Consider the following 25,299-nt stretch of genomic DNA (forward strand, 5'->3'; position numbering starts at 1 on the left):
CAGAACCGAGACTGTCACTGTGAGCTGTCTGTGTTTCTGTCTGCCTGCATCTGTATGAAGGGTCTGCCAAGGCCTCCTGGACGTGCTCCTCATGGGCAAGCATCCAGGGGCAGCCTTGGAAATGACACCTTACTCCCTGCCCCTCCTCAGTTCCACCACCCCCAACTGGGCCTGACTGAGGAGAGATAAGTGTCTTAAGACAGGCCTGCCTCTGGCCTCCTAATGCCTCCTGGGGCATCCCCAGGATTAGGTCTGGCTACTGAGGAACCCTAGAGAGAGTAGAAATTTAAACTGATAACCTGGACTCAGAGGCAGACCAATTTGGGAAACCCTGTCCATGCTTTGCTCCCTTGCTTGAAACTATCCTATGGGAGTGGGGGGAGGAGGGGAATGGGAGGAGCACACACAGCCACCACTGTCCCTGCCCCTAGGCTTGGCACAGGGCCCCACCTTCTGTGCCCCAGTCCAGACAACCCACTTCATGTAGAATCAGACTCTCTTGAACCTTCTGCAGAGAAAAGAGGAGGTCCAGAAACGAAAAAAAAAAAAAAAAGGATTTCCCCAGCAGTCCTCCAGGTTCCATCCCTGGGTTTAGGTTTGATCCCTGGTCTGGGAACTAAGATCCCACGTGTCATGGGGTATGCGCAAAAAAAGAAGAAAGGAGGAGGGCCAGCATGGGAAGTATTGTAGGTGGAGATGTGGAAAGGTGAGCTAGGAAAAGGAGGCACTTATCGCTAAACCAAGCTCAGAGCTTAGAGCAAGGGGAAGAGAGTGAGAATGGGCCTTGGCGTTAAGACCAGGCTCAAGGTGTGAAGGTCAAAGCAGTCTTGGTGCCAGGCCCTTTGGGTTGGGTTTGCCTCGCAGTGGCAGGTTCTTTGCGTGTGCAGGAAGGAAAACTGAGCGCTTTCTAGCAGGATCTACATTTGGCCTGTTTTTCCTTTGGTCTCTGCTTTTGTTTGTCCTGTGCCTGCCCAATTCTCATTCATTCACTCATTTAACAAACACTTCAATAGCCTAGAACATTTGCAAGATAGCAATGGCCAGGGCTTTCCAAAAGGGTAGGCTGGGGCTTGCAGAGGCCTCCCTGCCTGGAGCTTCAGCATCACGCTCTGCTGAGGCCCTGGCGTGCAGTGCGCCCCGTTTGCACCATCCCAGAAGTGGGGCCCGAGGCCTGAACGGCAGGGAGGCCCGAGGGGACTGAGCAGGGGACGCAGAACCGCTTCCCAGATGGACGGCCCAGAAAACCAGGGGCAGGTTAAGGGGCCAGAAGACTCGGCAGGGCCGTGGAGTCTCTGTGGGGGCCGAGCCTGCGCCCGGGGAGCGCGGATGCTGGCAGTGAGAGACGGCGGCGCTCCCAGGAAAGGGGTCCCACCTCCGTGCCGCGGGCTGGGAGCCGCGCAGCCCTCGCCAGCGCCCCGCCCGCCCCGAGGCCCGAGCGCGAGGCGCCGCGGGAGGAATTCCAGCCATTTCCTCTGCGCCGAGCGGTATGCGGCCTGCTCGCTGCCCGACCGCAGCGCGGCCCGGAGGTGGGGGCCGGCGGCGCAGGCCAGTCACCAGCCGTGTCTGGCAGCTGCCCGGGCCTCGCAGTCCCGCTCCGGATTCCCAGAGGGCCTCCTCTAGTCCATGCGACCAAAGCGGCTCTCAAGCGGCCCCAGACCCGTGCGGCTCCCCCGGCCCCAGCTCCTCCGCGCGAGGCCGCCGCCGGCTGAACCGCCCCCGCCCCGCGCCTGCCCTCCCGCCTCCTGGGTCCCACCGCGCCACCCCCCACACACTCCCGGCTGCCGCCGACCTCCGCAGGGCTCCGGAATCTAAGTTTGAAACAGAAGGTGGCCCTTGCTACGTCCCTTTTGGGGCCCGTCCCTTGGCCTTTCTAAGCCTCAGTTTCTCCACCTGTGAAATGGTCACCCTAACAACAGCGCTACCACGTTTGTGCCGCCCCGAGGTTGAGTGAGAAAAGGAACATGCCGGATCAACATCGACGATGTTCTCGTTTCTCTAGGTACCTCTGCTGTCCTTAACCTCCCGGGATCTTCCGCCCACCCTGCCCAGGGCCTCTTCTGATGGAGCAGACAGGGCGGCTTCACAGGTAGGCACTCTAGACGGCCGCCTCAGGGACCAGCGGAAGACGCGGAAGACTCTTCCTCGGGTTTATTTGCCCTCCAGGTTCTTTAAAAGCCTAAAGAGCAGTTATTTTCATTTTTTAAAATGATGTCATCGCGGTCTGAGAACAACCCGGCACGTAGTGATTAGGAGAAGTTGAGGGTGCAGACCTGGATGGCCTGGACTCTACAAATGGGTCTGAATAGAGAATGGCCACCCCGTGCCCTCTGGGCTCCTCTTTCCAAATGCAGATACCTCCCACCACCCCACCCCCACCCCCATCCCCCTTCGGAGAGTGGACAGTCGTTCAGGCTTTAACTCTTTGGAGGAGAAAGAAAGGGAAAGCCAGAGCCCCCAGGCGACAAGGAAGGTGGGAGCCACTTCCCCCGCTGCCCACACCCGCCTCACCCACGCCCACGGCTGCGGTCAACAGAACACGAGGTGGGGTTGGAAAGCCCCGGGTTTCACCGGGCCTAACCGCCCACTTCTTTGCAAACGCGGCACGGTAAGAGCCGCTCTGCCTCGAGGTTCCCCGATATGGCCCTTCGTTTGGATACTGGAACTCCCTTTCCAGCCAGAGCCCCGAGGCCGAGAATCAGCCGCAGGAGGTGCGCTCCCTCATCCCCACTACACACGCTGCAGCCACAGACCGCAGAAATCCAGGTGGAGACAGGTCGAGAAAAACAGGTGCTATAAACATCCCAGTCCAGCGAGTTGGGAGACGCGGCTCGCAGGCAGCCCCTCCCCGCGCACACTCTTCCGAGCCGGGCACTTCCGGCCATCGTTGCGCTGCAGGCGGCTCTCGGAATCGGGAGGGGCGGACTCCATCTGTTTCTGAGGCCTGGCTTCCCTTTCCTGTCCCCAGACCCCTTAACTGCCTAACCTGAGGGTTTTCTCTGTACTCAGGATATACCTCCCTAACGGCCATTCGCAGACGGCTCCCTTCCTGCGCTGATATTTTTTTAAAGGCTTCTCCCAGGGACCCCAGGGACCCCAGGTTGTGTGGCCAGTCTTCCGGAAATGCTGGCTCCTCTTACAAAGATGCATGAGGGGATGCTGCCCTAGGTTGGAAGGCAACCAACTAAATCTTAAAATGTAAAGTTTGATTCTGAATTTTTGATAGCACTTTTTGTTTTGGGGGAGGGGGTGATGGTGGGGAAGAGGCTGGAGGCAGACTGTATTTAAAAGAGGAGGAAAAGGAAGGGGGGGAGTTAAGTATATGCAAAGAGTGGGTATGGCCGCATTAGAAAAGAGAATTGCTTTCCCAGCACTCTGGTTCCCAGTTTAGTGGGACTTTCTGAACCAGTCTCCTGAGCCTGGGACTTGTTGAGGTGCATGCAGCTCGCTGAGAAAGAGCCTGTTGGACAGAAAAAGACTCCACTGGGGAAAAGGCAGATGAAGTTCCACTGCCTGGGGCTAAGGGATTCAGACACAAAAATTGTCCCCAGAATCTCAGAGGATCTCATGGCTCCAGGAGAGAGTGGCAAAGAGCAAGGCAGGTTTGGAGATGATGAGTGAAACAGATCTGAACCACCAGTTTTCAAATGTGACTGTAAAAATAAGCTCTCACTAAATACTAAATAGAGCCCTGGTTTAAAAATGAAGTCACACCCCTTTTCCAGTGTGGGTGCTTACTCTTCAGTGGCTGTGCAGGGGAAACACTTGCCCAGCTCATTACACAGAACCCTACTTAGAACGTACTGTTAATTCCCTGTTATTACACATGAGAAAACTGAGGTCAGAGAGACTAATTAACTAGCAGAGGAGAGTTTCAAGCCCAGGGATCTGACTCTGGTGGCTACCTGTGGAACCTCTGCTGTAGGGTAATTGACTCTGATGCTCTTTCTGACCAGAGATTGAAATGACTCCACTTCAGCCTTCAGCTGCCTTTCACAGTGAGGAAGACATTGCTGTAACACCCACCAGGCTCTAGCAGGCCCCAGTGATTGCAGCTTCATTGAAATTGATGGTTTTCCTGAGGGGGCCATGCAACCTATTCCAAGACTCCAGAGTACAGAGGAACAGACTGCCCATAGGAGGAGGACTCTGAGTGGCCTGGATACAGTCATCAAGGTCAGGCCTTCCTGTGTGATTTCAAGACTACAAGGAGCCCCAAGTGGCCTTCTAACTAAAAATCAACCATAAAAGAACCATTGTGCTCAACACAGAATCAGATGTGTGCTTATAGGTCACTGCTGTCTCATCTTGGGCCACGCGCCAAGGCAACCCAAAGATATTTGTCTAGCTTTCCTAGTGTTTTTCAAAAGTTGAGTTAATTACCAAGCATTTAAAATTGGAAGATGGTACAAAAATATCTGGGTTTTCTTTCTCTTTCTTTTAGCTTCTGCCCCTAAATCTTAAGAGCTGGCCACACTGATGAGTTCTTCGTGGTCCACCCCAATCCCAGCCATCGCATCCTGGTTTTCACTCCCATCCTCCTGTTGGCCCATTAGCATTTGAATTTGCTGACCCACATCTCTCTCACTAAAATGCAGGTATTCACTGAAGAGGTAACTGTTGAGTCTAACTAGTCACATTCTGGTTTGGATATCTTTTCTGGAGAGCTGGTTATGATAGAACAGTTGAGGTAAGTTAAAGTGAGGGTAGGAGAGAAAGTAGGGCTCCCCTGGACAAGGCGCCCAGCCATACCAGAGCAGAGCAGATTGCTGAGATCCTGGAAGACCGCAAGATGAGAAATTAGTGTTTGAACAACTGACTTGGATGTCAGAACATCAGCTGCTTCCCAGAAGCTCGTCCTTTCATGTATCTTTGCAAACACCACACTTTCATTAGCATCTTGGGCTGCCTTCCCCAAACCTCCCTCTGGAAGTGCCTTGGGGAGTGTCCAGAAGCACACCCTGGAGGTGATTAGAGGGCTGCCGGCTCAGGCTGTGAGCAAGCCCAAAGGAATGGGTCTGGCTTTCAACCAGGACAGAACTGAGCCTGGAAGAGGAGCTGAATGAAGACGAGGACCAAGTGATTAACTGGGGTTTGAGCAGCCAGGAACTGAAGCATGGTCTCATTCACCAAGATGGTGAGCAGCTGTGCAATCTGAAATGTGGACCACAGGAGGGAAAACCATCTTCCCCGAACTTGGAAGCTTTCCTGCCAAAGCAGTTTACTGTGCCAGCAGAGAGGAGAGAAGATTTTGTGTGATGACGTGAAGGCGGATGAGATGGCCTTAGACAGACTACCTGATAGACCTTGGGACATCAGCCTTCCCCAGATGTCCATGGGGGAGAGTTTCAGCCCTGAATATTTGAACTTGGACCTTCTTGGCAGCAGTCCATAGGACAAGTGTGTCAACAGAGCCCCGGATGTGTACTCTGGGGTGTGGAGGGCGTGAATGTGATGAAGTACTTTTAGGGCTTTCAGAGAAACAGGAAATTCAGTTATCAGAGACAGGAAAGTCTGTCCACCTACTTTCAAACCCAGTGAATAGCGTGGCACTCAGACTTGTCACAACTGCCTTTGGAAAAGGCGACAAATTAAGAGAGCAGGAAAAGAGCAGGAAAGACCCCTTCAGGGAGTTGACTGGCTGGGTCAAGGCATGTTCTCTTCAGAGAGCCTCCTCTCACCTCCCATATTAGTGGGAGCCCCTGAAATCCCAGCGTTCAGCCTTGCCACCATCATCTGCTTTGTGTCCAATGGGACTAATCTCACGGTGAACTCGTTCCTGTTATGTCAGCCCTGAAATCCCCCTGGCTCCCAGAGGCCCTGTCTTTCTCCTATTCTGTGGCCTCTCCCACCCTCCTCAGTCTTGAAACTCTTCTTCCATGACATCTGTAGTTCATAATCCATGATTAGCAAACTTTCCTTTATCCTCAGTCTATTCTCTGAGCATCCCCTTCACTTCTTTCCCTATGGGACCCCCAGCTCTCCCCTGAGTTCATTGCTGACCCCACAGCCTTCTCCAGTGGGGCCTGAGTTTTTTCTCCCAGCCTTCTTTCCTAGGCCTAGGGGGGAGATAGGTGTCCTCCTTAATCCTGATTGTCACCTCTGCAAGTGCTCTCTTGCATACCACATTCAGTTGCATCTTATCAGATTTTACCAATCTCTGCTATCTTCTCCTGACCCCCCGGCCATATTTTGTTTGCAGTTTTTCTAGATCTTGATTCACCATCACTCTTTCCAACACTGTCTTAACTCTTGGTGATTTGGTATACATGTCAATGACCCTTCCAATACCCAAACCTTTCAATCTCTTGAATTTCTGTCCTGCAGTGATTTTTTCCTCCCCTCAATCCATAGTTGTGATTACACATGACTGCAGTCCCTCCATAATCTCAATTGTATGCATCCTCCTATCTTTCCAAGTTATCCCCTTGCTTGATCTCAGTTATCCTCTGACCCAACGAGAACCTTCAGTCAATTGATCCCACCACCCTTCACTGTTGCCCACCCCTTTGATGTTCTTACTCCCCTCCTGACCCAGTGTAAAATTTCATGACCATATCAGCTGGAGAAATACACCCAGCCAGGCTGCCTGACCTCGTTTGAAGTTCATACTGATGAAACTTAAGTGGGCCCTTAGTGCTTCCCAACTGTAATACTTAGGTTTCCCTGGTCCACTCACTCACCTAGGCTCCTGGATGACAGTTTCATACTTTATTTTTTCTTCTCAAACCCTTCATATTCCCTCCACACTCTCTATCACCTGAATTCTAAAAGAATCTATTGGGATTCTTTTTCCCCTGGGAAAATAGAAGGAGCCAAAGGAGAAAGCTGCAGATCCCTACCATCACATTTATCCCGTCCAGCAGTTTCATCTTCCTACTTTGCCTTTCCACCTACTATCTCAGTGCTGACTCATCCATCAAAAGCAAATTCCTCCACTTGTGTAGGCAATCCAGTCCCTCTCACCTACTCACGGACATTACTCAGTAATTCTTTCTTTCCTCTCCTACACCAAGTTATTACTCTGCTGGATTTTTTCCATCAGCATACAAACATGCTATTATTTCATGTATCTTTAAAAAAAAGAAAAGTCTTTTAATGACTGTACTTCCCTTGGCAGCCTCTGTCACATTTGTATGCTCCAATTTAGAGCAGATCCCTCAGAAAACTCATCTGTACTTGCTATGCCCAGTTCCTCTCCTCCAGTCCTGTCTTACACCAACCCCACAATCAGGTCTGTGTCCCTCAGAGTTCCACAGAAATTATTCTGGCCCGAGTCACCATGACTTACCTAAATCCAGTGGTCAATTCTCCGTTCTCATCTTATTAATAGCGTCTGATATAATGGACCACATCCTCCTCCTCCATATATCTCTCTTGGTTTCTGTCCTCTCTCACTGCACTCACCTTCTTGGTCTCTTCCATGGCTCCCCCTCTTTTCCCTGACCTCTAAATGTTGACTTGCCCAGGACTCAGACTTCAATCCTCTGCTCTTCTTTATCCACCTCTTTTGATGATCTCATCCAGATATGTGGTTTTAAATATAATCAGTACACCCATGACCCACATTTATATATCTAGTCCAAACCTCTGAGTTATCCTTGACTCTTGTCTTCTTCTCACATGCACATCAGATCTGGTAGGAATTAACTCTACCAACAGAATACACCCAGAATTGAAGCACTTCTCACCTCCTTCCTGGCTGCCATCCTAGTCAAAGACACCATCGTCTCTCTCCTGGATTACCACTGTGTCCATCTGTCCAGTCTCCCCACTTCTACTCTGGCCTTCAGCAAAGAAGCCAGAGTGATCCTTTTAGAATGTACTTTAGACCATATCTCTCTCTAATCAAAACTTCAAAAGCTCCCTCTCCTCTAATTTTTTTAGGGTTACACTTTAATAAATTCCTATTCCTCTCAGTATAAAAACTAGTCTTTATAATGGCCAAAACAGGTCCTGCATTAATTATCTACCCACCTCTCCCAGCACTCACCTCTTTCTTCTTTGCAGTATTTTATTTTATTCTTTTTTTTGGCCAAGCTCCATGACTTGCAGGATCTTAGTTCCCCAACCAGGAATTGAACTCAGGTCCCTGGCAGTGGAAGCACAGAGTTCTAATCACTGAACCACCAAGGAATTCCCTGTCTTCCTCTCTGGATATTCCCTTCCTCACTCATTCTGGGAGCCCAGCCTCCTTGATGTAGATGTACCCTCTACCGAAACACTCTTGCCCAGAGTCTACTTCCAACTTTCTCATTTCTGCAGTCTTTATATTCTCAGCTTTTCAATAAGACCCATTTGACCACCCTGTGTAATACCGAAACTTGCCCTTTCCCTGCATCCTGATACTCTTGATCACTCTTAACCTGCACAACCTTGTTTTTCTTGTCCCCAAAGCATTTCTTATCTAACATACTATATGATTTATATATTTATGTTTATTGCTTATTATCTATCTTCCCCTCAACTCCACCCCCACAGGGATCTGTCTCTATATTGTTCACAAATATATCTGAGATGGCCAGAACAATGCCTGCCACACGGTAGAGAAGCCAATGCATGTTTTTTGGAATGAGTGAAAATAATCCAGATACAGAGGGACTTACTCCCTTGGCCATCCAAAATTTCTGTGCCAAGAACAAAGGGGAAAATGGAACCAGAAAGAGCAGCTGGAGCTGACCATAAACACATGATTCATGGACAAAGTCAGGTCAAGTTGGAATGATCAAACTGAGTGCTCATAATCACTAGATAGATAGATAGGTGATAGATAGAATCCCCCACATTGACTGCAGAAATGAGAAAGTTGGAAGTAGAGTCTGGGCAAGAGTGTTCCAGTAGAGGGTACATCTACATCAAGGAGGCTGGGCTCCCAGAATGAGTGAGGAAGGGAATATCCAGAGAGGAAGACAGGTAGATAATAAAGTGACTTTGTTTACCACATCAGTTCAGTTCAGTCGCGCAGTCGTGTCTGACTCTTTGCGACCCCATGAATCTCAGCATGCCAGGCCTCCCTGTCCATCACCAAATCCCGGAGTTCACTCAGACTTACGTCCATTGAGTCAGTGATGCCATCCAGCCATCTCATCCTCTGTCGTCCCCTTCTCCTCCTGCCCTCAATCCCTCCCAGCATCAGAGTCTTTTCCAATGAGTCAGTTCTTCGCATGAGGTGGCCAAAGTACTGGAGTTTCAGCTTCAGCATCATTCCCTCCAAAGAAATCCCAGGGCTGATCTCCTTCAGAACGGACTGGTTGGATCTCCTTGCACATATAGAGTAATAAAAGCCTGGGCCAATGACACTGACTTACCCAAGTTCCCATCATTGTCAGTTGCTTCTTAGCTGTTCTCCCAGCCCTAAGTGGGCCAATTACAGTTGACACTTGAACAACGTGGGTGTGAACTGCCTGGGTCTACTTGTATGTGGGTGATTTTTAATAAATGTAAAATCAGTACTCCCTATCTGCAGGTTTCTCATTAAGGGGTTCAATCAACCACAGATTGTTTAATCCATGGATATGGAGGGTCAACTGTATTCAGTAGACTATACCGTCTTTCATGAAGTTTTTGAGCATCCACGGATTTTAGTATTTGCAGAGACTCCTGGAACCAGTGCCCCGTCGATACAGAGAGACAACTGTACAGGTTGACAGAGCCACCAGAGACAGTAAAGGGCAAAGGACAGGATCCTACAAGTGGAGACTTTGAAAAAGAAACTCCTGTCTCTTCACCTCTTCCTTTAAGTGCCTTCTCAGTGAAGGATGCTGCAGTATCAGATGTCTGGGACAGTACCCAGGCCATTTCATCAGATTTCTGCCATTATTGGATGCAGATGGTTAATAGTTCTGCTTGCCTGGCCCCCACATGTCCACTGTTAACAGAGGCCTGGAGGCCTTGCCTTCCTTTCCCATAGGGATTACACCCTCCAGGTTGACTGCCAATGTATTCCTTCTCGAAAGATGCCAGTGTTATGCAAGGAGCCTTTACACTAAAGATAAACCAGTTAAATGAGGCTCCTGAGGCCCTCCAGACATTTTAGATAGAGACTCTGTGGTACCAGCCGTGTAGCTGCACCAGGAGTTTGAGGCCAGAATAAGGTCTGGGGCAGGAGGCTTTACGGGTCCTGAGGCAAAGTAGAATCTCAAAGCCTTTACAGAGTTGAGGCTTCAGCTCATGACAGGCCTAAATAACTGCAGGCAGAACTTCCAAAGAACTCTAGGCAGAAGATCCCCCTTGACTAGACATGAAGACAAGATCCCAATTTAGAAGACAGACTCAAACCAACTTGCCTTTTTTCCAAAACAGGGGACTGTTCAGCTGCACCTTCATCTTAAGCAACATATGTGCATTGATGGAGCTTACCTGGTGCCAAGAGAGTGGTGAAAGGCATGGAAATAAGGTAAGCTGGTGTCATTTTCTCCATAGGAAACGTTCATTCATAAGGAAGGCATTCATCTTTGACATGAATAGGGATGCCCTCTGTGATTCAGATTAGACACAAAACACAGCGGAAGAAACAGCACTCCTGTATAACAATGTAATTTAAATTAGTTAAAAATATTTACCCAGTCCCATGAGAGAGGTCAAAGGGCTTAAAGTGTATTCTCAACGCTCAATCTAACATCTCTTTCCTCCACTCACCATTGCCCCATTTTGGTCCTCTTCACTCTCCCCAAAGTCAGCTAACAATCCTCCCCCACCCTCTGTACCTCCATCACACACACACACACGCACACACACACACACACACACACAGGTTCTTGATGCCCTTCCTCGATTCTGTCTCCTTGGACCTTTTCTTTTCTCCATTTCCAGTGTAATTATTCCTGGCCTCTCAGGCCCCTTTCAAGTCTTAGTTCTTCCCAATTCCTACTCTGATCAGCACAGTAGCAAATCAGCTGAGCTGGAATCTTTCTTAGGCAGTAGTTGGGTAAAGTTGTACATATTCATGGGGCAATATTGTATAATCCTATGCCTTTTCTCCATATCTCTTTTAAGGATGTGGTTTTAATATCCACATCCATCAGCATTTTCTCCCTGGGAGAAAAGAGAGTGAGGGAAGGAAAACAGTGAGGGGAGTCAGAGTGTGTCTGGGGAAGGGACAAGGCAGAGGTTCTTTTGATCTGCTCCTTACATTCAGCTCAGATGCCTACACTGGACAGTGCCCAGGTTATTGGTAGATTCTGGGACATTCCTATGTTAGCATAATCAAAAAGAAAACTGAACAAAACCAACAAGAGGTTAATGCACAAAGTCAAAGTAGAGAGGAATCTCTGGGCCTCTGAACTTGACTTGAAACATTCCGAATGAAGGCGGGAGCTGGGAGAAGAAAAAAAACCGAAAACTGTGTTTTTATTATTTTTTTTCTGATTACAAAAGTAATATATGTTCAATGTAGAAAACCAGAAAAATACAGAAAAGTATAAGAAGGGATTGGAAAAACAAAAGAAATAACACTTGTGTTCCCGCCACCCAGATATAATCAATATGAACTTATTTGTTTACATTTACAATGCATGCATATTGTTTTTTAATCAAATTATAAACATAGTATATACGCACTTTTAGAAATTTTTTCTCATTTAACAATGTATCATAATTTCCCCAAGTCATTAAATATTCTTACATACAATATGACTTGTTAAAGCTGTTTATGATTTTATACTGTGGATTTACTGTCATGGATTTGACCGGTTTTATATGGGAGAGTAGGTTGTTTCCAAGCATAGAATTTTAACTGTGGCAAGGTTGTCTGCACCACCCGTGTTTTTGGACAATCTAACCTTCTTCCCTTACCAGCAAGTAAGGATCCCTTCAAAGTTCTAGACCAAGAGAACCCTGCATTGGCAAAAGTAACTCCTCCCAAGCATTCAGCTATCTCTGTGTCCTTCAGAGAAAGCCTGGCATTAGGCTTACTCTGAGCATCAGAGTTGGAGAAGACAATGGCAACCCACTCCAGTACTCTTGCCTAGAAAATCCCATGGACGGAGGAGCCTGGTAGGCTGTAGTCCATGGGGTCACTAAGAGTTGGACACGACTGGGCGACTTCACTTTCACTTTTCACTTTCATGCACTGCAAAAGGAAATGGCAACCCACTCCAGTGTTCTTGCCTGGAGCATCCCAGGGACTGCTGTCTGGTGGGCTGCTGTCTATGGGGTCGTGCAGAGTTGGACACAACTGAAGCGACTCAGCAGCAGCAGAGCATTAGAGTAAGGATAGTTACTCTTATGGCCAGGCCATTCTTGAGCAGATGGAGGGAAAATATTTGTCATTCTAAATCAGGGAGTCCACCCAACTGATTCAATGCAGTCATCTTCAAAAATATTTTTTTGTGCTAGTCCTGAGCTAGATATTATAGAAGAAAAGATATGGTTTCCATGTGACATAAACCTGCACTCTTTGTGTGTCGACAGACATAGAGGTGTGAAAGAGTCAGGTAGAAACAGATTATGTGTGAATGACTACGTGCTAACTCTGTGGTTCGAATCACAAGTGCTTTAGGAGGTGAGAAAACTATAAGCACAAGGTAGACTTGAGCAGTCTGGGAAGGTGGAGCTTGGAGGCAGGGTAGGCAAGGAGCATTCCATGTGGGAGGGACACAGAGGCCAGAAAGCACAGGAGGCGAGAAGGAGGTGCATGTGGCTGCAGTCTGAGGTTGAGGGGGAAGTGGTCCGTCTAATTGGATAAGTCATATATGGGGCACATGCAGAGAGGGTCAAAAAGATGTTTGGCCCTAATTCTGTAGCTGTTTCCCCTTGTACCAGAGGTGTCACATCAAGAGAGGAAATGTCTAGTCAAATTCAGGCTGAGTTGTTTTTGTTTTTTGGTGTGTGTGGGGTAGCAGGGTGGGGCCAGGGGAATGGTTTATAAATAGAACTTCTCGAAGCCTTTAATATTGTTTATGAATGTGGCAAGGTCAAGAGAGGAGGGAATCCGACTTCCCAAGAGTCTTCGACCACAGAACTCTTGTTACCATGGACCATCTCCTTGGGTGTTCCGGGAGACACAATTAGGGGCTAGTGAGAACTTCCTCGGTGGTGCAGTGGATAAGAATTTGCTTGCCAATGCAAGGGACACCAGCCTGATTCCTGGGCCGGGAAGATCCCGCATACCACAGGGCAGCTAAGCCCATGCACTGCAACTACTGAGCCCGCGCTCCACAAGAGAAGACAGCACCACGAGAAGCCTCTGCCGCACAACCAGAGAGCAGCCGTCACTCGCCACAACTGGAGAAAGCCGGTGCACAATGACAGGTTTTCCAACTGGAGAGCAACACGTGAGGGAAAACAAAGTTTTGGAAGGTTAATCTCATAGTTAGAATGTAAGGTGAACAAGAGAGCAAACAGCCTGGATTCACGAAGTACAATTAGATGATTAAATAAAGACTCCAGATAAGTGGGCGGGGTTGGAGCATACTGGAGCCGAGAATGAAGAACAAAGCATTGATTGAATGCAGAGTCTGCTATTGGGCTCTAGAGAGATTCAAAAGTGTCAGAGTTCCTAGGTCTTTTAGGAGTTTGAATCCATTCATTAGGATTTTCATTGCAATGCACAGAAATCAACTTGAAGCAACTTAATCAAAAAAGAGTGTTTTTAAGGAAATAGGGATACTTCTTGAGGAGCTGAAGCCATGTACTGGAAAGTTGGCAAAAAGTCCCCTGTCCATCTGGTCTCAGCTACTCTGTGTCTGCTTCATCGTCCTCATATTATTTCTCTCTCCTCTTCTGTCCTCTAACAACCCCTCCCCTCTCCCCTCTCCCCTCTCCCCTCTCCGCCCCTCACCCTTCTCCCCTCTCCCTGCTCTCATTTGTGGAAGAAAATGGCTTCTCTACAGCTCCTGAGTTTGCATGTTACACTGTTTGCATGACAGAGTTCCAGGTATATCAGAGGCTAAATCTCCGTCTCTTCTTCCCAATTTCAGGTTTCCAGTGGAAAGAATCTCGTCGACCAGCTTGGGACACATCCTACTCTAACTAAGGGGACAGGTTTTAAAATTGAAACATGGCTTCAGGAGGCTTACCCTATGAATAGTGTTGGGGGACCACTACCAGGAACAGGTGTCTGCTATTGAGTGATGCTGGGCTTCCCTGGTGGCGCAGTGGTAGAAGACCCACCTGCCAATGCAGGAGACTCGAGTTCAATCCCCTGGAGAAGGAAATGGCACCCCACTGCTGTATTCTTGCCTAGGAAATCCCATGGACAGAGGAGCCTGTCTCTGTCCAAGAGGGCTACAGTCCAAGGGTTGGCAAAGACTCGGACATGACTTAGTGACTAAATAACGACAACATAGAGTGATGCTATGACCTTTCATTGGAAGCATGCTTCTGTAAGAGTTGAGCATGAGCACACTATTGTTGAATGAACGGATAACTAGGAAGCTTTAAGGCACCCTCGTTAGAGCCCGTACTCTTGTCCCTTTCCGAAACTCCTTCAGTCTCCCAGTTCTATAAAAACCTGCAAATGAAGGAAGCAGGATACACAGTGGTTATTAGCACACGTCTGGGTTAAATTGTCTTATTTTGGATCCTGTCCTGGAGGACTTGAGCAAGTGATGGAACCTACCTGAGCTGCAGGTTTCTCACCTCTAGAATGGGGATCATGAGGATTAACTAAGATAACATGAGTAAAGTGCTCAGCACAATGCACCTAATTATGTTGAAAAAGTGAAGGTGCAGTCGCTCAGTTGTGTCCAACTCTTTTCAAACCCATGGACTGTAGCCATGTGTCTCCTGCATTGTAGGCGGTTTCTTTACTGCTAAACCATTGGGGAAGCCCTGCAGATTGGGTCAAAGGAAAGAGAAGCAGAAAGTGGAGTGGGTTCAGATACCAAACTCAAATACCAGGCTTCTCTGTCTATGGGATTCTGCAAGCAAGAATACTGGAGTGGGTTGCCATTCCCTTCTCCAGGAGATCTTCCCAATCCAGGGATTGAACCCAGTTCTCCCACATTACAGGCAGATTCTTTACCATCTGAGCCACCAAGGAAGTCCAGTTATGTTAAGAACATAAGTTTTAAACAAAAATTAACTGATGGAGGGGGCTTCCTGGTGGCCCAGTGGCTAAGACTCTGTGTTCCTAATACAAGGGGGCTCGGGGTCAATCCCTGTTCTGGGAACTAGATCCCACATGCCACAACAAAGACCCATTGCAGCCAAATAAATAAATAAAATAATTTTTTAAAAGAATTAGAAAAAGAAAATTAACTGATGGAGCTGAAGTTGACAGGAGCGGATCCAAATGTCTTTGATAAACAGGGCAAAAGAAAGATGAATTGTCAGATGGGCAAGTGGTCAGCTTGGTTCTCCAGATATCTCCAGGAACATGGCCTTTGGAATAAGAGGTTTGGGGAGAAAAATAAGCCACGAAGATCTTATGGCGCCAACAGGGACTTTAGAGATCACAGGTCATATGCGCCAGTCACACTCCCTTTTGTTCCTAGAGATTTAATATCTACCAGCCTATTAAATGGTCATGATTTGGAGGAGAGAAGACAAGAAGAGGAATTACTTTCAGCTGGCCCCGGTCTTTAAATAACCCGGGGTACAGCATCTTTCAAACACAAAGGAGACCATGTGTAAAACATTAGTTAAATTCAGATATAAATCTAGTCTTTGACCAGTCCAAAGCTAATCAATATGCTTTTCTACTCTCTTTGAACTTTGCGTTTTCTGGCAACAACGAAAACCCCAAACCCCATCCAAAACCATCATCCAGACAGCCCAACTCCTATGCTCCCCTCTCTCGTGTCACATATTGTTGACAGAACTCCTCTCGTTACCACATTCATTCCAGTGGTGATTCAAATTCTTCTGCAGAAATGGACTTGAAAGACAGAAAATTGCTCTTGTAATCACTTAATAAGGAACCCTGGACAAGGAATACAGGACTATGAATATAGATTTACTCTTAGCTTTTATGGACGCATTTCCCTCGGTTATTTTCATTGAAAATCATGATGAACTAATTTAAATAGCAAGGTAAACTGAGATGGAAAATGATCCATAATAAGAATTTCGATGGAAAATATAGATTGGCCTGGTCTTCAGCACATCAAGGATTCTCTTGGTTTCAATTGCAAATTCGGAGAGATTTGAAATGTGTTTGTTTGAATGTGTCAGTTTTAGGCAGAACTAAACTACGCTGTCCCTTTCCAAAAATCAAGAATCTGCCCTGGAAAAAAATCATGCAGTATGATGTGCAAAGCAGAGGGGGAGGAAAGAAAGTAGTGGGTGAGAAAGACCCACCCAAGGACTGCAGCCAGCTTCCCCAGGAAGATTCATGACCACGCTTCAATCCTGTCCTGTGATTCTTTCCAAGGGATTTTACTATAAATCACTAAAAGCAACCGCTGCTGTTACCAGAGCTATCTTTGCCTCAAAAAGAAGAAAATTCAGGATATGCAATATAATCCTCTCGCTATCTAAGAGAGAAACCAGCCCATTTGTCATAAGAACTGAAAACACCAGCTATATAGTATATTAAACATTAGCGTTTCATCTTTCATAAAAGGCGGGGCACACATAGGATGTGATTGGATGCAACCATGATAAAGGGACTTAAATTGGATTGACTAACTATAACCTACAAAAACCATTGTAGTACAAATCCTTTTCAGTAAAAGGTAAGAAAATTCTATCAACACTTTTTTTTAACCACTCTGAGCTATTCACAACAAATAGATCCTTACTCTTAGCAGATGTATAAGCATTTATGTAATGCAGGGGTTTCATAACTTGAAGAGTGTCATCAAAGTCAGAGCTGATACAGTGTTCCTCCCTTTGACTTGAATGCCTTCTTCTTCCCTATATAGGGTGATTATTGCTTCACAGTGTCCCCGGTATGAAAAGACTTTGAAAGGTCATTTGCCTTGCATCCCAACTAGCTGCATTAGCATTACCAAGGAGAGGCTGGTTAGAAATGCACAGTCTTGGGGTCCACCCCAGTCTTACTGGCTCAGCTTCTGCATTTCGACAGGATCCCCAGGTGATTCATAGGCGTAGTGAAGGTGAAACTGTGCCACCCTAAGCCATCCTGCTGCCTCTGAGCAAAGCGTGCACATCGGAATGGATAGACTGGTCTGCTTCAGCCAATTTCAGGTCCTTTATAGTTTATCCTGTGTGAGTCATTGAGAGGAAAGAGGAAATACACTCATTTAAGGAGGTCTTGCTTAGCCTAACAAAGCTAGCAACTTCTTCAATACATTCAGGTTCCTATTCTTGGAAGAACTGCTGCTCTGTGTCCTGTTGCTTGGTCATGTTGACTCTTTACGACCCTTTGGACTGTAGCCCACCAGGCTCCTCTGTCCATGGGATTTTTCAGGCAAGAATACTGGAGCGGGTTGCCATATCATTCTCCAAGGATCTTCCTGACTCAGAGATCGAACCCGAGTCTCCTGTGTTTTCTGCATTGCAGGCGGTTTCTTTACCGCTGAACCATTTGGGAAGCCCTGCAGCTTGGGTCAAAGGAAAGAGAAGCAGAAAGTGGAGTAGGTTCAAATACCAAACTCTAATAAAGTAAGGGTAGCACAGAAGCTGAGACTGTGAGGGATGGGGAGAACAGTTTCACCAAATTACCAGTTCCAAAATTGTCTCTGCACTCTGGGTGATTTATAGCCCTGGAATCTTAAAGGCTTGAGTCTCTTGCTGTATTTTATTTCAGATTAGGAATTTTTATCTAGTACTTTCCTGCAGTTTAAAATGAAGGCCCTGGAACTACAAAAATGAATTTATCTGGTGGGCTGTGTTCATTTTGTAGTTATCCTGTAGGTTTCAGATTTGTTACAGAACTGGAACTGGACAATAGAAAAACTCTGTTGGTTAATGGCAGCCAACTTCTAAACCAAAACTGAAGGACATAGGATAATTATGTATATGTTTCAGTGTCCTCAAATTTAGCTCCACATTAGAGTCCCCTAGATAAAAGGTTTTTACACAGCTTTCTTGAGGTATAACTGACATATAATAAGCTGTATATATTTTAGGTGTACAGTAGGAAGAATTTTGATATGTTATACATCTGTGAAACTATCACCATGATCAAGCTAATCACCCCTAAAGTTTCCTTGTGCCCCTTGGCAACTCCTCCACCCATTCTGCGACAACTAATTGCTTTCTGCCACCATAGGTTAGTTTCCATTTTCTAGAATTTTAATTTAATGGAACTATACTCTTTTTTTTTTTTTTTTTTGAGGGGGGAGACCTGATTTCTCTTACTCAACATAATTATTCTGAGATTCATCCACATTGTTGCCTATATTACTACTAGTTTGTCCTTTTTATTGCTGAGTAATACTCCATTGTATGAATATACCACAATTTATCTTAACCATTTACCAGTGAAAGACATTTGGGTTGTTTCCAGTTTTAAACAACTATGAATAGCACTGCTATAAACCTCCATGAACAAGTATGAGCATATGAGTTTTCATTTCTCTAGGTAAATACCTAAAAGTGGGTATGGTAAGTATACATTTAACTTTAAAAGAAACTGCCAAATTGTTACCCAAAGTGACTGTACAATACCATTTTGCTTGCTTACCAGAAATGTATGAGTTCCAGTTGCTCCACATCCTCTCTAGGAATTGGATTGGTATTGTCAGTATTTCTAACTTTAGCTGTTTCAATAGATGTATAATTGTATCTCCATCGTGGTCTTAGTTTACATGTTCCTAGTGACTGCTGTGGAGAAGGAAACGGCAACCCACTCCAGTGTTCTTGCCTGGAGAATCCCAGGGACGGTGGAGCCTGGAGGGCTGCTGTCTCTGGGGTCGCACAGAGTCGGACACGACTGAAGCGACTTAGCAGCAGCAGCAGCAGCAGCAGCAGCAGTGACTGCTGACGTTGAGAATCTTTTCATGTGTATGTTTGCCATCCTTATATCTTTTTTGGTGAGAATCTTTGAAGTCTTTTGCTTATTTTTTAATTGGGTTTTGTTTTCTTAATTGTTGAGTTTTAAGAGTTCTTTATGTATTCTGAATATAAGTCCTTTGTCAGATATATGATTGATAAATACTGTCTCTCAAAGGGCAGAAGTTCTTAATTTTGATAAGGTTTAATTTATATTTTCTTTAATGGGTTGTACTTTTGGTGGTATAACTGACCAAAGATCACAAATATTTTCTTCTAGGTTATTTTTCTAGACATTTTATAATTTTAGGTTTTATATTTAGGTCTATAATCCATTTGGAGTTAGTTTTTATGTATGATGCAAGATATGGAATGATGTTTACTTTTTGCATAGGGATATTCACTATTTATTGAAATGACTGACCTTTCTCTATTGAATTGCCTTTGTACCTTTGTGCAAAAGCCAATTGACCATATATTTGTGGGTCTTTTCTAAAGTCTCCATTCTGTTCCACTGATCTATCTTTATACCAATATCACATAGCCTTGATTACTATAGCTTTATTATTAGTCTTGAAATCCAACTTTATTCTTTCTCTAAATAAGAATTTTAGAATTAACTTAAATTTTACAATATTTGTCAACTTCTGGGTTTAAAAAGTCTAATGGGATTTTGATTGGGATTTGATTTTATCAATCTATTTGGGAAGAACTTACAGCTTAACAATTTTAAATATCCCAATCCAAGAACACAGTATATCTCTCATAAGTGTGATCATTTTTTAATCTCTTTTCAGCAATGTATTTTCAGTGTACAGGTCTTATACTGCATTTTTGAGATTTAGTTTTAAGTAGTTGATACTGTTATGCCCTTGTAAATGTTTATGTAAGTTCAGTTTCCAACTGTTTGTTGTAACTATTTAGAAATACAGTTGATTTTTTTAAATATTGATCTTATGTCCTGCAGCCTCACTAAACTCATTTATTAGTCTTATAGCTTTTTTAGGTTCCATAGAATTTTCCACATAGATATTATGTTTTCGAGAGTAAAGACAGCTTTACTTCTTCTTGTCTAGAGTGGCTTCCTTTTATATATTTTTTCTTGCCTTATTGTACTTGCTAGAAGCAGTAAATTGCTAAATAGAAATAGTGACAGTGGACAGCCTTGCCTGTACTTGGTCTTAGAGGAAAGAGAGCCAGTCTTTTCCATTAAGTGTGATGTTATCATTAGGGTTTTCATAGATGCCCTTTCGCAAGTTGAGAAGTTCCCTACTTTGCTGAGAGTTGCTTTTTTAAAAAATCAGAAATGGATCTTGAATTTTGTCAAGTCTGCATCTATTGAGCTATTCTTATGGTTTTTCTTTTAAACCTGTTAACATGGTGAATTACACTGATTTTCAAATATCAAACTAACCTTGAAATCTTGAGGTAAATCCATTTGTTTACTATTTATTATCATATATATATATATATGTATATATATATAGTTAGATTCCATTTGCTAAAACTTACTTAAGAATTTTTACATCTATACTCATGAGATATCAGTCCCTGCTTTTCTTTTATTGTAATGTTTTTGTCTAGTTTTGGTATCAGAGTAATTCTAATCTTATAGAATGAGTTGGGATATGTTCCATCCCCATCCCCTTCAAGTTACTTGAAGTGTTTGTATATAGAATTAATATTATTTCTTCCTTAAATATTGGATAGAATTCATCTTGGACTAAAATTTTCTTTGTGGGAAGATTTTTAACCACTAACTCAATTTATTTAACAGATGTAGAGCTATACTGGTTATCTATTTTTGTTTGTTTGTTTGAATAATAAATTCTATCCAAAAAATTTTATATTTTCCTCTAAGTTGGTCATATTATTGGCACAAAGCTATTCTTGATATTATCTTATAGTAATTTTAATATCTGTAGAATACATAGTGATATCACCTCTCTCAATCCTGATATTAGTAATTTGTGTCTTCTTTCTCTTTTTTTCCTGATCAGTCTGGCTAGAGGTCTATCAACTTTACTAATCTTCTCAAAGAACCAGCTTTTAATTTCATGTATTTTTCTCCATTGTTTTTGTTTTCTGTTTCACTAATATCTTCTCTAATCTTGATAATTTACATTTTTCTGCTTAGTTGAGGTTTAATTTGCTCTTTTTCTAGTTGCTTATGGTGGTATCTAAAGTCATTGGTTTAAGGCCTTTCTTCTTCTGTACTATGTTTAGTGGTATAACTTGCCTATAAATACGTTTTGGCTAAACTTCAGAAATTTTGATATACTGTGTTTTCATTTAGTTCCAGATTATTTCTTAATTGCCCTTTTGATTTCTTCTTTGACCTGTAGGTTATGTAGAAGTGTGCAAATTCATTCCCAAACAATTGGCTACTTTCCAGATATCTTTCTGTTATTAACATTTAGCTTAATTCCTCTGTAACAAAAAAACATTCTTCTGATTTGGATATTTTAAAATTTCTTAAGACTTATTTTGTAGGTAGACTATGGTCTATCTTGGAAATTTTTCTGTGTGCTCTTGAAAAGAATAAGTACACTGTTAAGTGGAATGTTCTTAAAAATGTTAAGTTAAATTAGTTGATAGCATTGCTCAAGTCCTCTGTATCCTTACTGATTTTCTACTGTACATGTTCCATCAATTAGTAAGAGAAAGGTTTTGAAATCTTCAACTATAATTATAGATTTGTTTTTTTCTCTTTTACAGTTCTAAATATCCCACCACCAAAGCTACACATGATAAAAATCAATTCAGAACCTCTGGGGGCGTGACCCCAGCCATCATTATGTTTTTAACTCCCCAGAGTGATTTGGGCTTCCCTGGTGGCTCAAATGGTAAAGCGTCTGCCTGGAATGCAGGAGACCTGGGTTTGATCCCTGGGTCTGGAAGATTCCCTCGAGAAGGAAATGGCAACCCGCTCCAGTACTCTTGCCTGGAAAATTCCATGGATGAAGGAGCCTGGTAGGCTACAGTCCATGGGGTTGCAAAGAGTCAGACACAACAGAGCGACTTCACTGGTAGAGTGATTCTCGTGTGCAGCCAGGTTTGAGAAACGTCGCCTCATGCAGTCCACATTGTGAATTCAACAGATTCTCAAATGCATTATCTTATTTAATCCTCATGCCTGCCTTTGAGTTAGGCATTATTCATTTCTATTTTACCTAAAATGAAATTAAGTCCTAGACATTTGTCTAAGATCACACAGTTGACCAGAAAGCCTAGCTGGGGTTTGAACCCAAGTGACCTAATTCATAGTTTATTCCTTTGAGGTACTTACATTTTGTTCTGTGAGCTATGTTTATTGACTAGAATTCTATCTGTATTTCTATTCTATCCCCCTAACACACTCTTTTGGGTTGTGGGCAGAAGTTGTGTCTAACCCAAAACTTATAATTTTCACTGGACCTACCACAGTGTCTGTCCCCTGGAGACGATTCTAAGGTTTTTCTTTTTCCTGTTGAGAGATCTAAGTATCTGGGTTCATGTCACCACATAGTCATCCATCTGCCTTTTTCATAGTCTATCCACAATCTAAGGTTTAAGTCAAGCTGTAATTAACACTGGCACACAAACTCTTCTCCAGAAACCTTCTCGGGCTGCAGACTGTCAGCCTGCTTCACTCCACTAATACACAACATTGGCAGCCTGGGCCCAGAATTAGCCCTGAGCTACCCATACAAGTTTGGGGCAAGATTATGAGAGAAGAGCAGCCGGGGATGGATGGTTTGTTTGAGTGCTTCCAACAGGAGAAGTAATGATGAAAGAAGTCCTGCCCATGCCAACCCCTCATTTGTACTTGGCTGTCAGGGGTTTCTGGCTGGTCTTTTTCGATTTGTCATTATTTTTTTCCAGAGGTTCTGGGTTTGCCTGCATGTGTCTGCTGCTATGTGGATGCTATGATTAATTAAGTTGGTCAACGATTAATATTTAAAGATCAGGAGTGATTTGAATCATTCCTCCAGAGGAGTTGCTCAACTGCCTCCAGGGAAAGGGATTAGCCCCCCACAAAATGGATCATTAATGTTTTTGAGATAGTGTGCCTTTCAAAGAGACAGATACCTCATAATTTGTTTCACCATTCCTCTGCTACTGTCCATTGTTCATTGTTTCCAGTTTTCACAGTTATCAGTGATTCTCCCATAAATATCTATATTCATATAAAGATTTCCTTCCCCCTTCTTTTGAATTATTTTATTTGTAGAAATTTCCAGGAGTGCTATTACTATACAGAAGGGCTTGAATGATTTTAAGGGATTATGAGCTCTTAAAAAGGCAGTACCACAGAGTTCATAGCCCATGTCACATCTTGATTAGTTGAATTAATTATGACAAGGAAGAGCCAAGTTATTTCCTAAAGCATCACTCACTGTCCAGTCTTATCCCACAGAGTGGTGTGAGCAGTACTAGATAAAGGCATCTCCATCACCTCATTCTTTATTCCACCAAAACTCACCTAAAAAAAAAAAAAATCCTCACACATTTTAAGCGATGAGCTTTTGGAATAAATTTAAGGAACTCCAGAACAAAACCATGGGACAAATCAGTGACGCACCTCCTGAGATAAATGCTGTCTTGGAAATGAAAGGAGAGCATGCAGTGTGCGTGGCAGGGGGGACAGTAGGCAGGGGGGACAGTAGGGCGAGGGTACAGGTCAGATATGATTGGAACGTTGGTGTCACAGTTGTCCCCTGCAAACTGGTTTCTGGGAGCTGGGTGCAGACAGCCTGAGTTGAAAGCCAAACACAGACAGCAGCTGTTGAGGATGTAAAGTCTCTGGCCAGAGTGGATAGGGAGATGGGTGTGGTCACCCATAGACCAATTTCCACCCCACCCTATGAGCCCAGTGACAGAGGCTGAGAAGAAAGAACTTCCCGTGTTGCATTCCAGTGCTCCTTTCTGGGCTTAGTGGGAATCTTCGAGAATGCAAGAGACTGGTTGCCAGGCCTGATTACCCTGCACACACTCCCTCAACTGGGTTCCCCTGACAGTCACCGAGACTCCGGAGAACACCACGACCAGCCACACTGGCCCTGGATGGCTGCACTGCGCTGGCCATAGCCCCAGGTATAAAGTACAAGTAAATCCTACAACCATCCTCTCGGGACTGTGGGGAAAGTGCAGGGAGCCTGAGGATCTTTCCTGCATTGCACAAGGAAGCGCTGATCCACCAGATCACCACCGGCCCCTTCTGCAATTTCTCAGAACCTCTGACAAGAGCCCTCAGGCTGCATCACTGAGCAAGGAATCTTCATTATTCATTTCAACATCACTCTTCTTGGAAACCCTGACTGCTCCACTCTCCAGAAATAATCCATCAAACTTCTCCCTTTGTTGAAGTCACACTGTGAAAACTCCCATAATCAAATTCCCCATGTTCGGATCTCTGCTGATGTTATTATGTAACAGCGGAGTCCAGAGCAAAGAGTGGGGCAGACTGACATCTCTTTTTTTTTTTTTTTTTCTTTCTCAGCCTTTTAACTTTTTATCATGAAATGTTTTAAACATACACAAAGTGAGACAGAATGGCGTAGTGAACCCCATGTCCCTCCCACCCAGTTGGAACAATCTCTACAGGCGCTGATCTTGTTTCAAGGAGCACCCCTATCCTACTTCCATCCCCTCCCCCACAAATATGCACATTTTCTTAACTGGAAAATTTTTTTTTATGTGGACTATTTTTAATGCCTTTCTGAATTAGTTACAATATAGCTTGTTTTATGTTTTGGTTTTTTGGCCTCCAGGCATATCGATCTTAGCTCCCTGAGCAGGGATTAAACCTGCACTTTCTTGCATTGGATGGCAAAGTCTTAACCATTGGATCTCCAGGGAAGTCCCTAACTGGAATTTTTAAAAGCAAGTCCCAGACACAATGTCATTTCACTTGTAAATACTCTGGTATGCCTCTGTATCTAAAAAGAACTTTCTTTTTTGATGTAACTTCTATAGGCACTGGTATTTATTTAGCAACTATTGGTATTTGTTTGGGATTGATATTTAGGTTAAGCATAGCATCACTGACTCAATGGACATGAATTTGATCAAACTCCAGGAGACAGTGAAGGATAGGGAAGCCTGGCGTACCACAGTCCATGGGGTCGCAAACAGTTGAACATGACTTATCGACTGAACAACACATGACAATAAGACCCTTTACATAATTTAGTTAATGAAATCTCAGCCCAGCAGAGAAACACCTTAGAAATTCATAACCTCCCCAGTGGAAAGAAATGCTCTGGCCTTGAGAACTTTGCTGTTTGCATTTTACTCATGAAGAAAAACTGCTCAGCCAAGTCAGGGTAAGCTGTGGAGAGGCTGCAATCCAAGAGACCGCAGAGCTTGGAACAAGAGGCAACGAGTCAGAGCCTGACTTGCTCCATCCCCCCTGGATATTCAGGTTATTAAAGGGACAAAGCTTCCTCATATGAAAAATTCCTTTTAAAAATGAAA

The 25,299-nt window shown here is 44.5% G+C and overlaps 1 protein-coding gene across 1 annotated transcript in view; it reads left to right on the plus strand.

Annotated features, from left to right (window-relative positions):
- The first annotated feature begins 1,486 nt into the window (after positions 1 to 1,486).
- The window catches only part of LOC139185700 (uncharacterized), a 63,409-nt gene continuing 39,596 nt past the window's right edge, over positions 1,487 to 25,299 (plus strand). The window contains exons 1-5 of the mRNA XM_070798159.1: positions 1,487 to 1,942; positions 2,000 to 2,086; positions 2,309 to 2,787; positions 10,300 to 10,393; positions 13,917 to 23,916. Coding sequence (XP_070654260.1) covers positions 1,487 to 1,942; positions 2,000 to 2,086; positions 2,309 to 2,787; positions 10,300 to 10,393; positions 13,917 to 14,066 — 1,266 coding nt within the window. The 3' untranslated portion in view covers positions 14,067 to 23,916. The remainder of the gene's footprint in view (positions 1,943 to 1,999; positions 2,087 to 2,308; positions 2,788 to 10,299; positions 10,394 to 13,916; positions 23,917 to 25,299) is intronic.

Source organism: Bos indicus, chromosome 11 (genome assembly GCF_029378745.1).
Source record: "Bos indicus isolate NIAB-ARS_2022 breed Sahiwal x Tharparkar chromosome 11, NIAB-ARS_B.indTharparkar_mat_pri_1.0, whole genome shotgun sequence".
Taxonomy (NCBI): domain Eukaryota; kingdom Metazoa; phylum Chordata; class Mammalia; order Artiodactyla; family Bovidae; genus Bos; species Bos indicus.